The sequence below is a fragment of the Abramis brama genome (assembly GCF_963993115.1).
Source record: "Abramis brama genome assembly, chromosome: 1".
NCBI lineage: Eukaryota > Metazoa > Chordata > Actinopteri > Cypriniformes > Leuciscidae > Abramis > Abramis brama.
In genome coordinates, this window is record NC_139963.1 from 1,769,533 (window position 1) to 1,785,805 (window position 16,273).

General features: G+C 36.6%; 2 protein-coding genes across 2 annotated transcripts in view; both read left to right on the plus strand.

Annotated features, from left to right (window-relative positions):
• Positions 1 to 16,273, plus strand: part of LOC311098232 (uncharacterized protein) — a 179,338-nt gene that overhangs the window by 121,941 nt on the left and 41,124 nt on the right. Inside the window, exon 8 of the mRNA XM_084138318.1 lies at positions 15,862 to 16,137. Within this exon, the coding sequence (XP_083994444.1) occupies positions 15,862 to 16,137 (276 nt within the window). The remainder of the gene's footprint in view (positions 1 to 15,861; positions 16,138 to 16,273) is intronic.
• On the plus strand, positions 11,630 to 15,746 carry LOC311090912 (low affinity immunoglobulin gamma Fc region receptor III-B-like; the record flags this gene model as incomplete). Its single annotated transcript, XM_084126547.1, has 4 exons — positions 11,630 to 11,817; positions 14,445 to 14,480; positions 15,382 to 15,642; positions 15,724 to 15,746. Exons 1-4 carry the CDS (start codon positions 11,787 to 11,789, stop codon positions 15,744 to 15,746), a joined length of 351 nt encoding a protein of 116 aa, XP_083982673.1. The 5' UTR covers positions 11,630 to 11,786.

The window sequence follows — 16,273 nt, forward strand, 5'->3', positions numbered from 1 at the left end:
AAGTGTTACCACTTGTTTTAAATGTGACCCAAAACCTGCTCAAGCTCATCCTCCAAAAAAAATAAAAATTCTAGAATGCAACAAACTTACTAAATAAGGTTATTAAAATTAAACCTACAAGAATAATTAAAAAAAACAGACGAGCCCCCAATTTGTTACAACTCCGGCTCTCAGGCCGCAACAAAGAAGGAGGATGCAACTCAGGTTTTCAAAGATTAACATAAATTTATTTAAAACAACACAAAACAAAAGAATAGTGTGGCAGGCGCAAGCACCGACACTAGTGTCTGGGCGGGCAGGCCTAAATAGGTTGGGCTACTAGCCAGGTGCTCCCAATCTCCTTAATTGCCTGCAGTGAGAAACACAGCACACAGTACAGAGGCCCAACACCAAGAGCTCTCGGGGCCGTCACACCTTTTAACCAGTTTATTTGTATTCAGCATACTTTAAAATAACTTAATTTGATAATGCCTAATCAACTTAAAGTCATCTCCATTGCTGGATGGTTTTTGATAGAATTTATTGGTCTTTGTGAATTTGCTTATATGTTGAAAAGGGTTTATTGACTTGAAATTCAAAATTTAAATGAGAGAAATGCACATTTCATATGAATTACATAATCAGAGATTTCTTTTCCTCAAGTGAATGCAATACGCTTCCGTAGTATTGCATTCACTTGAGGAAAAATAATCTACTCTGTTTTTCTGAATTAATGACTTATTTATCTCAGAATTACGAGATAATTTTTCATAAATAAAAAGTTTTTGCTCTGTTTTTCTGAATTAATGACTTAATTATCTCAAAATTATGAGATAATTTTTCGTAAAAAATATTTTCTGTTTTTCTGAATTAATGACTTAATTATCTCATAATTTTGAGATAATTAAGTCATTAATTCAGAAAAACAGAGCAAAAACTTTTTATTCATGAAAAATTATCTCGTAATTCTGAGATAAATAAGTCATTAATTCAGAAAAACAGAGCAAAAACTTTTTATTCATGAAAAATTATCTCGTAATTCTGAGATAAATAAGTCATTAATTCAGAAAAACAGAGCAAAAACTTTTTATTCATGAAAAATTATCTCGTAATTCTGAGATAAATAAGTCATTAATTCAGAAAAACAGAGTAGATTATTTTTCCTCAGCAATACGCTTCCGTATTAACCCTCGTGTTATGTTGGAATTCTGTGCACTCCCCTTATGGTCCCGGTCAAATTGACCCGCATTGGATTCATACAATTCCTCAAAAATCACACTATGAAAAACAACAAAGATTCAGGTTCAAACTGTAAACTTTTAATATCAGCATTTGTCAAATATTCCAAAAAATATATATCTATAGGCCTATATGATTTAACGAAAATGTTTTTAACCATTTTTAAAAACTATTTAAAATTTGAATATACGTTATATTTATATATATTTGCATATACATTTTTTTTTTTGCTTAGAACATAATAACTGAACAATTAATCAATTAATCTGAGCTCATTTTTACTGCTGTCTATGTCGAAGTCTCAAGATATTTCAGATATCTTGAATATATAAATGAGAGCTTATTTTACTATCTGTGTCTTCTATCAAAAATCTTCATTTGAAATTGGCAATTAATTCTGAACACCATGATTTAGCTTTTTCAAGTGTGTTTGGTTTGGGTTAGAGCACTTTTAGATATACTTACACTTTAGAACTGGAGTTGATGCCCTAACATACAAATAAATGTTTTTATTTTGTGTCTGTACAGTTGCTTTTGAATAGCTGCCTATGATGGACATCATAAACGTAATAGTAATTTTGTTTGTATTTGTCAAAAAAAAAAAAACACCAGCATGTTGAAACTTGCATGTTCATGATAATAAATGAGAAAAAGTCACAAAATATCAAGAAAAAAAAGGTTTAATATTATTTCAGGTAGCTTGAAAAAATAAATGATAGGTCATTTTTACCATCTGTGGCAGACAAAATATTTTTCTGTATTGAAATAAGTGTGGAAAACCTTTTTTTTAGCTTCATAAGGTAGTAAAAAATAAAATAACCAAATATAACCTAGAAATGTTATTATTTTGGGTTCGTACAGTTGCCTTAGAGCGTTAAAATATGCGGGTCAAATTGACCCGCGAACATCACGAAAGGAACAGTCATTTTGTTTGTATATGTCAAAAAACACCAGCATGTTGAAACTTTGCATGCATGTTCATGATGATAAATGAGAAAAAGTCACAAAATATCAAGAAAAAAAACATATTTAACCAGTATTTCCAACAACTAGAAAATCTAAACGGGTCCAATTGACCCGCAATATAACACAAGGGTTAAAAATATATTTTTAAATTGACGTAAATTCCTGACCGTATCTGATAATGTAGGATATCGACTATTGTCAAAACAAAATATATGCAGTAAATAATAATTAAATAGTGTTGTTTTGCACAGAGCATTCTTTAATATTTATACCATAGCAAAAAATATTTAGTTGTCATGAAAATCATTCTTTACATTTATGTAGGCTATTTTAAACATGCATTCGCGCTTAAGCTGACATAGACGCGCAATAGGCTATATTTTTAAGCGTAGTAGATGGTGCGACCATGGGCGCGACCGCACTTCTCCGAAGCACAGATTGCGCATAGAGTTTGCGTGACAGCGGTAGGCTATTATACTAAGGCAGCTTTGAAAAGCTGTCTATGAAAAAGCTACAGAAAGTTTTGGGTCCATGGTGGGTCTATCAGGATACCGCCTGATGAATTTTGTTTTTCTAGCACCTCATATTCATTCACGTATTATTAGCCTTCTTTGAAATGTGTACCTTGAAATTTTTTGTTTCCATTCCAGATTGATTTTAAAGGCTAGTTGTTTTCAGCAATTACTAGGCATATTGGCAATGATAAGCAGAATAGCCTATACTTAACAACTGCCATCATTATTTGATACAAGACCACTGAGAACACCTAAAGTTTTGATAATATTTATGGAATATAATTTATGGAATTCTACTTTTACATACATTTTTCAGATAAAGTTCATGTCAGCATAGTGATGCACAGTTCACTTCTCCATCATCTATTGTGATATCTGTCATTGCACAGTCAACAGATATATATACACAGATATACATTGCAACAAATGATATATTGAGCTGCAGTCAAAGGGACTGAAAGCAAACAAAAGTTGAATGCCATGCTGATTAAGACACACAGGCTAGGTGTACAGACACATTTTCATTTCTTAATTTTATGCCATTCTAAAACATTTTTATGTTAACATTGAAATATAAAGACAGTGCTGCACCCATCAGAGCATCAGTGATGTCAGTGAGGTGAGGTGCCAACGCAGAGCCAAAAAGATACTAAAGGACAGAACCCACCCAGCCACAGCCTGTTCATCCTGCTGCCTTCTGGGAAGAGTATAGAAGTTTCTGCTGCCGCACCACCAGACTGCAGAGCAACTTTTCCCCCCAAGCTATCAGACTCTTAAACTATAGTTCATCCTCAGCACTGCTCCACTGATCATAGTTTATTTCTGTTTACTATTTTTATAATTGCTTCAATATTAGCCCAATAATGTCTGCTATGTACCAGAAGGGAGTTATAAACTCAATTTATACTTTATACTATTATAGATATTATATTGTGACAAAATATACCCACCTACCTTAAAGAAGAATAAAGTGAATGTTTTGGAAAGGCAGAGTCAAAAGTTATGACCTTAAAATGATTGAAATGTTGTGGAAGGATGAGGAAGCAAGCAGCTCATGTGAGGAAACCCACCAACATCCAAGAGTTGAAGCTGTTCTTTACAGAGGAATGGGCAAAGATTCGTCCAAGTCAATAAGCAGGACTGTTCAAAAGTTACTGGAAACGTTTTCTTGCAGTTATTGCTGATGTAATCAGCGTTGACAGCCTGTTTTAGTAATGTAATTATGTTTTTGGGTTTTCTTTTGAGGACCTTGTAAAATGTTCTTATCTTAGGGCTTAACAAATGTTCTGCAGCCATTGATTGTACATGCAATGCCCTTGAAAGCATGTATGTGCTATATAAAGTTTCAAGACTATGGATTCTCTTCACTTGCATGACACAATCAGAGTTTTGTATGTTATACAAACTGGAATGTGTATAGAGAAGAAATATTCACACAGTATATAGCACACTGGTAAATCCTTCTTTTGGCCAGATGGCCTACATTAGGATTAGGACATGTCTGATGTGAGTTTGTTGTCTGAGCTGCTAAGAAGCTGATAGCAGTGTTATAATCAGGTTAAAACAGAAGCAGGTTTAACTCTGGGCTGGGTGAATGATGATGATGATAACTAGGCAAAAAAAATTAAAAACAAAATAAAATTAACAACAATATACATCTGTATCAGTAATCTTGATTTAAATCAGTTACCAAAGACACCATACAGTCAGTCATTTAAATACTGCCACCTGCTGGTAGAAAGGGGGAACAGTTATCCATTACGGTGGAAACCACATTAAATATAAATTTAATTATATAATATAGCGCTAACAGTAACAACTCTGCACACACAATAAGTTCTTAGGTTAACCTATATTACCAAGTGTATTGAGCCAAACAATGCGCTCATTAAACATGACTGTGATGTCTGGATATGCACGATATTAAATAGCTGTAATAAACTACTGTTGCTAACATATTTATTCCGGTCCAGGTTTATATAAGGCTATTTATTAATTTATTTTTCTTCTTCTAACGTTACTCTGGTATAACGTTAGCGCTGCATTTTATGACCGTTCTAAAAGCTTGGCTTTTATTTTGATAGGCCATATTTACTATTACTTCCGGGTCACGTGGCCAACCTGTCTATATTTCAATGTAGATCTTCAAAAGGAAAAACGGAAAAAGGAATTTCCAAAAACCAAAATCGGACCGTTATTTGATTTTGGTTTTGTCATTTTTCGTTTTTGGATTCAGAACCAAAAACGGGATAACGGCTGTTTTTTTACCGTTTCTTTGTTTTTGGTTTGAAACGACAAACGAAAAACAGGTGGTTTCTCGTTATTTTGTTTTGTGTTTCAAACAAAAAAACAAACTATCAAAACGTACACGGACCTCTGTCCTCCACATACTCAGTTCTGTACTGGCAGCTTGTCCATATCTGATAGTGACGGTCGTGCTGATTTACAAATGCTGCAGAATGAGAGGGAAAACACCCGAGTGATTTATTAGAAGTCATTATTATCATTATTTTTAACTGACCAACAAATCAGTCAAAATAATCATTAATGTTATGTGATGTCACATTTGGCTTTGCTCAGTGAGGGTTTGATCTTTGTAAAGTTGCTTTAAAAACACTGTTGTGAAATCTGCTTTACAAATACTGAACTGTCAAATTTGTTAAATTAAATGCAGGAATGAATCCCCTTTATTATTGCTGTGTTTGTGTCTTATACAGAAGTCACTTCGTTTGTCATGTTACAGTTGTTAAAGTCATGTTACATGTTAAAGTTAATGTTAATTAATGTTAATAACATGTTTATTTATCCACCGGGAATTGATGGTAAAAGCAGTTTTAACTTTGGAATAGCTAAGAAAGGGTACATTTTGGTTTCAGATTGACTTTAACAAGGTACATGGATGTTATCCTGTTAACACGTTTGGTTTTTGCTGTTTTTGACCAATAAAATATTATTGTTAATATAGACCAAACCTTTAAGCTTTAGTATCACAAGTACATCCCTGTCCCACTCACAGTTTACTTCCCACAATCCCATTTGGCAACTTGTTTTCCTCTTTATATATTGCTTTTTTTAAAATAAAGCCTGACAAGACAGTGACTGTCTGTTTATATATTAGCTTACATTTCAGTAGCTTTTCAGTTTTTTTTATTTTGTCCTGCTTTAATACATTGCAATTCTTTACAATGTAAGGCTTGTGTGATATTTGCATGTTTCACATTATAACCACACGAACACACTGTCATTTGTAAGCTATTCCTTATTTTAGTGTAAGTCTCCTGATTTGTATTGCTGCAATATTTCATATTTGATGTTTGTTTACTTTTTTAATAAAGAAACACAGCTTTATATTCTGGATCTTATGCTTTGTCTTGCAGTGTCACAATAAAAGCAGAAGAATCGTGACCTCTGACTATAATGAATCATGTTTAAATCTCTCAATAGTTTGGATTTTTCAGCCTAAAACTACTGTAATCTACAGAAATGATTACATTTATATGGAGAGAAAAGAACGTCTCGGGTTACTATTGTAATCCTCGTTCCCTGAGTAGGCATCGATACTCGCCGCTTTGGGGAATGCCTTCGGCATGAAGCTTCTGAAGTCAACCAATTAATGGAATTATTCCAATCTCGATTGGTGTAGCGTCATTGCGTCACTCGTGACGTCACATGTGACGGTGATCCGGAAGCTATAAAGGGTCACAGGAACCAGGAAATGTTAGCTTCTGATTGGTCAAAGCAAATCGTTCTCAGGAGCGTGAAAAGTGTGGCCGAGGGATGCAGCGTCAGGGAACGAGGGTTACAATAGTAACCCGAGATGTTCCCTTTCGTAAGGGAACTGCCGCTGCATCGATACTCTACGCTTTGGGGAACGAATACCCACGCCGCCACACTGAGAGAAATACGCCCTGGTGTGAAGCATCTGGCACACTCACGGACAATAGGAATGAGTAGAGGGCAGATCCAACTAGCTTGTCATAAGATTTGGTGTAAGAAGGGGAGATCTGGAGCCGGAGGCTGAACTGACCTCATGGATGAGAACCCCAGACAGTAAAAAGTAATAGATAAGAGGTGAAGGCAAAGTGCACCTCGTACTTCAGATATGAGAGGTTTCTGCAGATAACCAACTGTCTAATTGATAAAGGAGAATAGCTCCTAACCCTTGATACATAACTAGATGGATAGACTCCTCCTAGCCTGAGGCCTAACATAGGAACCTCCAAGGCTAAGACCTTGACCATCCGACACATGCGATGGAGGATGGAATACCTGAAGAATCATGATATTGCCTACAGGCACCTCAGTACCGGGGCAAAAAATAATGTAGAGTGGCTCCCACGCTAGCAAGTAAGAGGGGGCAGCACCACCACTCTTCCAGGGAGTAAGACGAGCAGGAAGCAGACTCAATAGATTCTTATATATCTCATCCACAGGACATGATGGGTGCCAGGGATAGCCCATCAGCCTGATGCCAATAGGCTGGATAACAGGATTCATCCTCCAATCTACAGGAACATGGAGTTTTATTGGGAATGACCCTACATGCACACCCTTAGGGGCTTGCGGAGGTCACCGGGGCCGCCACATAGGCCCTAAGCATGAACGGGAGATCCCGTTAGAGAACAGGATGGAACGCCAGTACTGAAGCCAGTGGGCAGTAATTAACTGGGTTCAATGCCGTCCCTAACTTTAAAATATTTAGTTCCTAGTAGAGTGGGGTTCTAGAATGGACGACCTGACCACCTCGGTGGAAAGGGCAACCTATTTATGGGTTGATCCCCCTCAGGGGCCAGACCCATAGTCTCCATAACTCCGGCCGTAGATGAAATATTGTACCACCGGCCTGAGAAAGAAGATCTCTCCTAATAGGGATTTGCCATGGAGGACTCTCCAAGAGACTAATAAGGTCCGAGAACCAAATTCGGGCCGGCCAGTACGGAGCTACAAGGAGTAATCTCACACCGTACCTCCTGACCCTTTCTAGAACCCCAGAGAGCAGAGCGATCAGGGAAAAGCGTACAGACGTGACCTCGGCCACATCTGTACCATGGCATCCAAGCCCAAAGGAGCTGGATGTGAGAGAGAGTACCAGAGCGGGCAATGAGAGTTCTCATGAGAAGCGAACAAGTCAACCTCCGCCCGGCCATATAAGCTCAACCACTTCAGGGTGGAGCCGCCATTCCCCGGGCCTCAGCCCCTGCGTCTACAGGATGTCTGCTCCCAAATTATCAACCCCAGGAATATAAATGGATCTAACAGAGAGAAATTTATCCTGGGACCAAAGAAGAATCTGATACGCCAGTCTAGAAAGAGGGCGTCCTAATAAGAACATGATGGCCTCTGAGGTCCACAAGGAAGTGCCTCAGGGCAAAAAATACAGCCAACATCTCCAAGCGATTAATATGCCATGAGAGATGATGGTCATTCCAAGTACCTCGGGTGTAACGGCCCTCCATAACCGCACCCCAGCCCATGAGGGACGCATCCATAGTCAAAGTCTTTCTCTGACATGGTGCTCCCAGAACCGGGCCTTGAGACAGGAAACATGGTTTCTTCCACATGATGAGAGAACGAAGGCATCTGCGTGTAACTCTGATCATGCAAAAGGGGTTTCCCAGCGGAGAAAACCCCTTGGTCCTGAGCCACCACTGCAAGGCCCTCATATGGAGCAGACCAAAAGGCACTACCGTGGAAGCTGCAGCCATAAGACCCAAAACTCTTTGAAAGTGTTTGACAGTGATGGCCTGGCCTAACCTAATACTCTTCATTGTGTTTAAGATAGTATTTATACGAGCAGGAGACAATTGTGCCCACATCGTGACTGAGTCCCACTCTACTCCCAGGAACGTAGTTCTCTGAAGAGGAGTTAAGGAACTTTTCTTCACATTGAGTCTCAACCCCAAGCACCTCAGATGACGCAAAACAACATCTCGATGTTGAATTGCCAGTTCTTTCGACTGAGCCAAAATGAGCCAGTCATCTATATAATTTAAGATACGGACCCCCTGAAGTCTCAATGGAGCAAGGGCCGCGTCCATACATTTAGTGAAGGTGCGAGGAGATAATGCTAGGCCGAAAGGAAGAACCCTATATTGATAAGCTTTTCCCCCAAAAGCGAATCGAAGGAACCTCCTATGATGTGGGATGATGGAAATATGAAAATAAGCATCCTTAAGATCTATCATTACGAACCAGTCCTCGGATCTGATTAGTTTAACGATCATAGGTATAGTAAGCATTTTGAACTTGAATCTCCTCAAAGATTTGTTCAATACCCTAAGACAGGGGTTTTCAAATTGGGTGAATGTGAGCCTCCCCTTAGAGTAGGTATGGACAGCCGAGCCCCCCCTTCCCCAAAATCCCGTCCGCCTGCCCTAACCCACACACACCTCTGCAGTAAATGCCATCTTTTGTGTGTTCCAGGCAATGATGAGTTTCAGTAACAACTGATCAAATGTAAATATTATTTTATTTCCACAACTTTCTTAAAAGTGCATTCATAAACGATTCTTTGCAACAGCAAATAATTTCCAACTTCATGCAGGCCTAATTGAGGCTACTTTTAAAATCACTGAACATCAGTAGGCCTAACCACAAGTCAACAAAACATGCTTAACATGTGCAATCGGCGCCAAAGCTACCGCCGACGACACCTGACGGCTGAAATCGGCACGTTGTGTCTGGGCTTTAAGACACATTTGAAGGAGATGCACATCATCTCGAACAAAATCAGCACAATGGACAGCTCTCTGATCAATGAACAACAACGCTGTTTGTTCACGGTACACATAACATTTAACAGTCAACTGCATTGAAGGCATGTTATCAGATCGAACAGATTCTTTTTTACGAACAAATTTTTTTAACGATTTCAGCCACATAAAACCTTTATTAATACGGAGCCCGGGAAGTCACCTGTGAGAGAAAAAAATCAGTGGCGACGGTTTTGCAATCCGTCCGCTCAGTTTATAAACCGTAGCCTACTAACGAATTCTCAAACTGTTCCCTCGGTTTAACAAATCGTGCCCTCGGATTAATAAACCGTACCCATGAGTTTCGAATCCGCGCTCTCAGACTTGTAAACCATGCCTTCAGTTTTTGCAATCCACAAATTCATAAACCGTGCCCACGCTTTCGCAATCCGTTCCCACGGGTTTGTAAACTGTACTCACGGATTTGTGGCTCGCCCTCATTTTAGAAGAACACCAGGAGGTACGTTGTTAACGAATCTTATTGTTTTATTGTGTATTAAGAGGATTACATCAAATTGTCTTAACTGCGTCTGCATGCTTAAAGTGATTCTCAATTGTAGCGGTTATGGGGTGGAATATACCATTTAATATGAATGACGTGCATCAAAATCTTTTGTTTATTTGTGATAATTTTAGCACTTAAAAAAAAGATATAATCTTAGCACTTTAGTATTATTGTCTAACCTGTACTGTGACTGATATTTGACGAATTGCTTTGTTCCTTTTTTTGTAAGTTTTGGACAAAAGCGTCTTCTAAATAAGTAGCCTAAAATGTATTATTATATAATTATAATTATAATTAATTATTATTATTATTATTATTATTATTATTACATTTTAGGCTGTAGGTTTCGACTCACAACAGCCATGTGCTCACTCAGGAGAGAGAGGACTCTCTCAACCACAACAGCGTCGAAACCACCAGGCAAGTTCATCATATCTTTTCCATCCAGCAGAGAAGAAAATGATTGCAACTTCTACAGTGACATTTGACTCTCACAAACTCAATTTTCAACCACTTCAAGAATAGTGTCCACTGCACAGACCATGCAAGTATCAATTTAATGAGGTGCTCTGAAAATGATCAGCTGATGGTACTTTTCATAGTTCAATAGATCTTTTCCATAGTTCCCTTTCCTGCTTCCAGTTCCATTCTATCACTCACCATTTTACCTATGCATGTATGTATGTATGTAAGTTTGTTTAGTTTAGTTATGTTTGTGATTTAGTTAATAAAACTTGTGCACAATATGTAGTTGCTCCTGATTCTCTGCTTGCAACAAAATCCCTTTTACGATCTTGATCTTGTTACATGCTCTAAGCGCTGTGCATGCTAAGAAATAATTATCTTTCGGTGGCCATGAAAGATACGCTTTTCTTAGAATAAATGAATAATCAAAAGAGTTCGTTGGAACTGATTAATTGATTGTAATATTAATTTAGATACCTCGTTAATCCAATTAACCGACCCAAATATTAATAATTAATCATAACTGATAATTATGAGTTATTATTAATATTTCCCATTTGAGCTAACTTATTACATTTTTTTGCGTTCATAGCCTGTCTTACAAATTTCAGTCTTCCGTTTTCCACCATATGGAAAATGTGCAAATGACAATAAGACTTATGACCTTTGGCAAGAATTGAAATGACTGCTGAGGACAGTAAGACAAGAATTATATATATATTTTTTTTTTTTCAAAAGTTACTTTCTCAAAAGTACTAACAAAATTGTTATTTGAATCGTACAGAAGCTGAATTCACTAAATTAAGAGGAACAAGCATTAAAGTTGTTACCCCTTGTCTTGGTGTATGAATACTAAACTTGTCCATATCAGTGCCAAACTCGACACCTTTATTGTTAGAGGCCTGATAGATTAGAAATAGATCGAGATGAGCTCATAGTTGTGGTTTGGTTTCTTCTCTTTCAGATCAGTGACATCAACCAGTGTGGGAGGAACAGCATCTGTTCACCAGTTTCTGCTTCTTAACTTATAAAGTTATAAATACATCGAATACCATTATTACAATAAAGATCCATCAAAGTTATGATTCCTTTTCCAGTAAACACGAGAACATGACTTCTCATAATGGCAAATTTATGCTGTTCACTTTGATATTGATTAAGTCCTGACAACATTTCAGTAGGAAACTTGCGTGACATTTTTGAAAATGTGTTACAAGATTATCAAAAGGTTTTCTGTAACACATGAGGCACATTAGTATGTCTTCTTTAATCTGTCATATTGTTCCTAAAGATCTGACTATGTATCAGGAAGTCTTGAGGCTTTAACTCAGTCTGTCTTTAACCGTCTGTCATTATTCAGTCAGTATGGAGCTCAGTCAACTTCCTCTTCTGCTCTGTGAGTATTATTTCTCTCAAAATAATTGCACTTGTATTATGAATAGGATTGTGTTCCTGGATTTTTTTTTATTTTTTCTTTATGCTCTCAGAGCTTCAAATCCAGCTCTAGCTCATGATATATGAGTGAAAGATGAGCTTGAGAGAAGTGTGCAGTTAATGGTGTTTGTGAGAGAGAAATGCACTCTGCTGTGTTTGGGTCAGTCTGTTTGTTCACTCACTCGGTTTAATGCTTTGTAATGGTGTTTGCTGAATCATTTCTGTTTGTTAGTTTTGTACAGTTTGCTGTCCATGATGCACTAGATAGATATTCACTAGTTAGTCTTTAGATGTTCACTATTATGCAGTTAGTAAGAGTTTATATGAGTTAATTGTTATTATTGTCATGTTTTCAGACTCTAGATACGTTTTTTACAGAAACACTCATTCAGGAGCCACTAGATCTAGACAAATTAGAAGAAAGACTTAAACAGGGTCCCCGCGGATCCTTAAAAAGTCTTAAAAGGTCTTAAATTAGATTTTTTAAATTTAAGGCCATAAAAAGTCTTACTTTTTTTTATTTTTTTTTATGTCTTATTTTTACTTATGAAAGGTCTTAAATTTTAGATGACACTTTGACTTAGACTTATCTAAATGCTTTCTAAATGAAAACTATCTAATTAGCGTAGGCCTACGTATTATTTTTTTAATTCTATCTTTGTGGATTTGCTTGTTCACGTGACAATTCGCGTCACTTACGGCAGCATATCAGCCTACATCTGTCTCCTGCACGCGAGAGGAGAGAAGAAAACGAGTAATGTCAGTTCAATTGCAAGTTCATTCTTTATGTGCTTAGGACTGTGCGATATTGTCTATGAATTATGATCATATTGTAATCATTGTTTTAACTATACGAGGCACTGCGAGTGCGAGCTGACATCGCGTTTGTCTATCATGCTTGCTTTCGCTGCGTGATGTGTCAGTTTATAGATGTCCCCAAATGAGTTTTTGTCTTATATTTATATCATATTATGTTGTCATATTAGAATATCACATGAGCAAGAGTGCCGTTTTCCTGTGCACAATTGCAATGTGCTATTTATTTTATTCAACAGTTAAAGTAACAATAAAGTTAACATTGTGAGTTACTTTTTGGACACAGTATTGTCAATTTTGACTTTATATCGCCGACGAGAATTTCATAATGAAGCCGTAGTCCAACAGACAGGGATATATATATATATATATATATATATATATATATATATATATATATTTTTTTTTTTTTTTTACTGAAATCCGCGTTTGGAACGAATCATTTTAACGATTCAATGAACAATCACATGTTTTTCTGAATGAATCAGCCGTTTGAACAAATCGGTTGAATAAATGACTCCATCAACTCGCTTATTAAGACAGTGACTTGCCGCCACCTACTGGTGGTTTTAGTTTCATATTTAAAGTATCCTTTAATTAAAACGTTAAAATTATAAATCATTTCATATTTAAATATTGAATAGCTTTATTTATGCAATTGTAAATGAAGTGTAAATATAGTAGGCTAATGCCAGTTTTGATGCCACTTCTGTGTCACCTCTGCACTGCAAGGATGGATTTTAATTTAATGATTTAATTTGACATTGGTATTGTGTTATTCTAATATAATTTCATTTGAATGTTAGAATTTGACATAAAAGGTGATGCATACCTCTAAATACATTTAGAAGCAATGTCCATATATAGGTGAAAATGCCCCTGGAAATCAATTTAAGGTGGCAAATATTGCCCCTTAGTAAAAATGTTAATTTCGGTCACTACTGTGAACTGACCACTGCATAGAATATAAATATAAAAAAATATGAATATCTTCATGGGTCCGCTGTCAACAACAGGCCTAAACCAGCCAGGATACCAGTACAAAGACACAATCAGTAAAATATCATCTAATTATTATAAACAAAACTTTGAAAATATCTAGACATATTTTTGTCAATATTGCGCACACCTAATGTACGGTATTCATTTTGATTTCTTCAGGTCTTAAAAAGGTCTTAAAAAGCCTTAAATTTGACTTTAAAAATTGTGCAGATACCCTGTTAAAGAGAAATTAAACATTTCTGTGTTGTGAAGCTGAGAAACGTCTGAGAGTGAAATTATGCTGTTTCACAAGCAAAGAAAGAATACATTTATAAAATGTGTAAAGTATAATAGAAAGTTGATCAGCTCCATGTTCACAGTGTAATAATTGTCAGATTTTCCTGTGTTTGGCTGAACTGTCACTTTGGTGGCTTGCCAGTGTAGTCGATTTCTCTTATACATAAACTAAGTTCTTGTGGAGAGAAGCATTTACTGAAGGTATCAGAGCAGCACATTCTTCAGCAGTGATGTTAGTCTGTCTTCAGAGAGTCTGAACCCAAATATCTGTCTGTGGGACAGACCTTTATACCTAAAGCTAATTTACAAACACAAGACATCCAGAGACCCCTAAGAGAAACACAGCCGTTTACTTCACGGGAAGAACTTTGGAAATAAGATTACACAAAACAAAAATCTGGATAATCAACAGGTGAGTTTGATGATCTTTACTAGAAACAATTAAAATACACAATCTTTCATGAGTTTTCTTTCTTTTTTGCTTTGTGTTTTCAGTGCTGATTTCAAACATCCACTCTGGACACACTCAAGGTGAGTGAATTTGATTAATACATTTCATTACAAATGTGTGATTCTGTTACAAACCAGAGGCCGGATTCACAAAACAATCTTAGGAATAAAATTCTTCTTAACTGCTATTTTCTTCTTATTTTCTAACTTAAGAAAAAAAAAAAGAAAAGATAAGAATATTTTTTTGTAAATTTGGAGTGCTGTCAGTACAGAGAACAACGACAGAAATCGGTGTTGCCTACATCATGTTATCCTCTTTTTAAAATTTGCACCCTGTTGACTTCAATGGGGCAAGTTTTAAACCTGCTTTTAGCCTCTTAACATCCTTGATGTGTCATTACAAGTGCACAGCCAATGTGAGTGATTCCAAACTTATGACAAGTAGTGTAGATCTACAGGTTTGGATAGCCTATTACACCAGAAGAATATTAAATGATAATCTTGCTCAATGGCAAATTATATAATTGAATTATCAGTTTCATTTTGCACCAAACATTGCATAAATGTAATGGAAATTTAAATACAGAAATACATTGCCATTTTACATATTGCATTGTCATTTTGCATATTACATTTCAAATTGAATATTGCTACCCATATGCTTCCATATTTATGGTGATTCGCGCGCCACTCATGCAAAATTAAACAACTGGGATTCAGTCAGACTCATATTGTGCAGATAATTGATCCGTTCAGTTCGTACAGCTTATAAAAGCTCCGAACGCGCGATGAATATAATTAATTAATAGTAATCGATTGTCGAGTTCACGCGCATAGGTTTAGTTACCTATGATCACAGGCATAGGGGGGTCTTTACACCTTTGTGGTCTGCCTGTTTGTGAAATAAAAATGCAAAAGTGAGAGAATGAGATCTGCTGAAAAATGTTCACATCTCATGCTCCCACTGACTTTATATTGACAGATGTTTTCAAACCAACTCTGACTGTACGGCCACAGAGTTCAGTGTTCACTGGAGACTCAGTTACTCTGAGATGTGAGCTGGATCAGTCATGGGGTGGATGGGAGTTTCTCTGGAGTAAAGACTCAAACACTGAATCTCCTGAAGCTGAAACTAAAACAATCAAGCCTGTGAAAGTCTCTGATGGAGGAGAGTACAGATGCAGAGCAAGAAGAGGAGAATATTACACACATCACAGTGAACCAGTAGCAGTGACAATACATGGCAAGTGTTTTTCCTCTCATAATGAACTGCTCTTAAAACACTATATGAAAATGATTTATAAGACACTAAATAAACATACAGAACAACACTTCAGTTTAACTTGATTTAGTGTTTTGTAACTGCTCGTACAATAAAAAAACAGCACATTTTATTGTTTGTATTTATTTTATTATATTATTTATCACATTATTTTCAATGTTAATTGTTGTTGTTCTACAGAAAGACCAAAACCCAGAGTGACCATTACACCTGATCATCATCATGTATTCAGAGGAGAGACAGTCACTCTCAGATGTGACATATATGATGGAGGAGTCACTAGCTGGAGCTACAACTGGTATAAAGACGGTTCAACCAGTGTTTTCAGTGAAGGACAGCAACACACATTCAGTTCTGTTACTGAGTCTGACGCAGGTAAATACTCCTGTTATGGGACAGAGACTGAAGGATCACGCAGATCACATCACAGTGATGAAGTTACACTGACAGTATCAGGTGAGTTTGATCATCTCTTCATAAACACACACAAGTTTAACATGTTATTAATGAGTGATGTCTCTATTTCAGTTCCCAGAGCAGTTTTAAGTGTTTCTCCTCAGAAGTGGTTGACTGAAGGAGATCCAGTGACTCT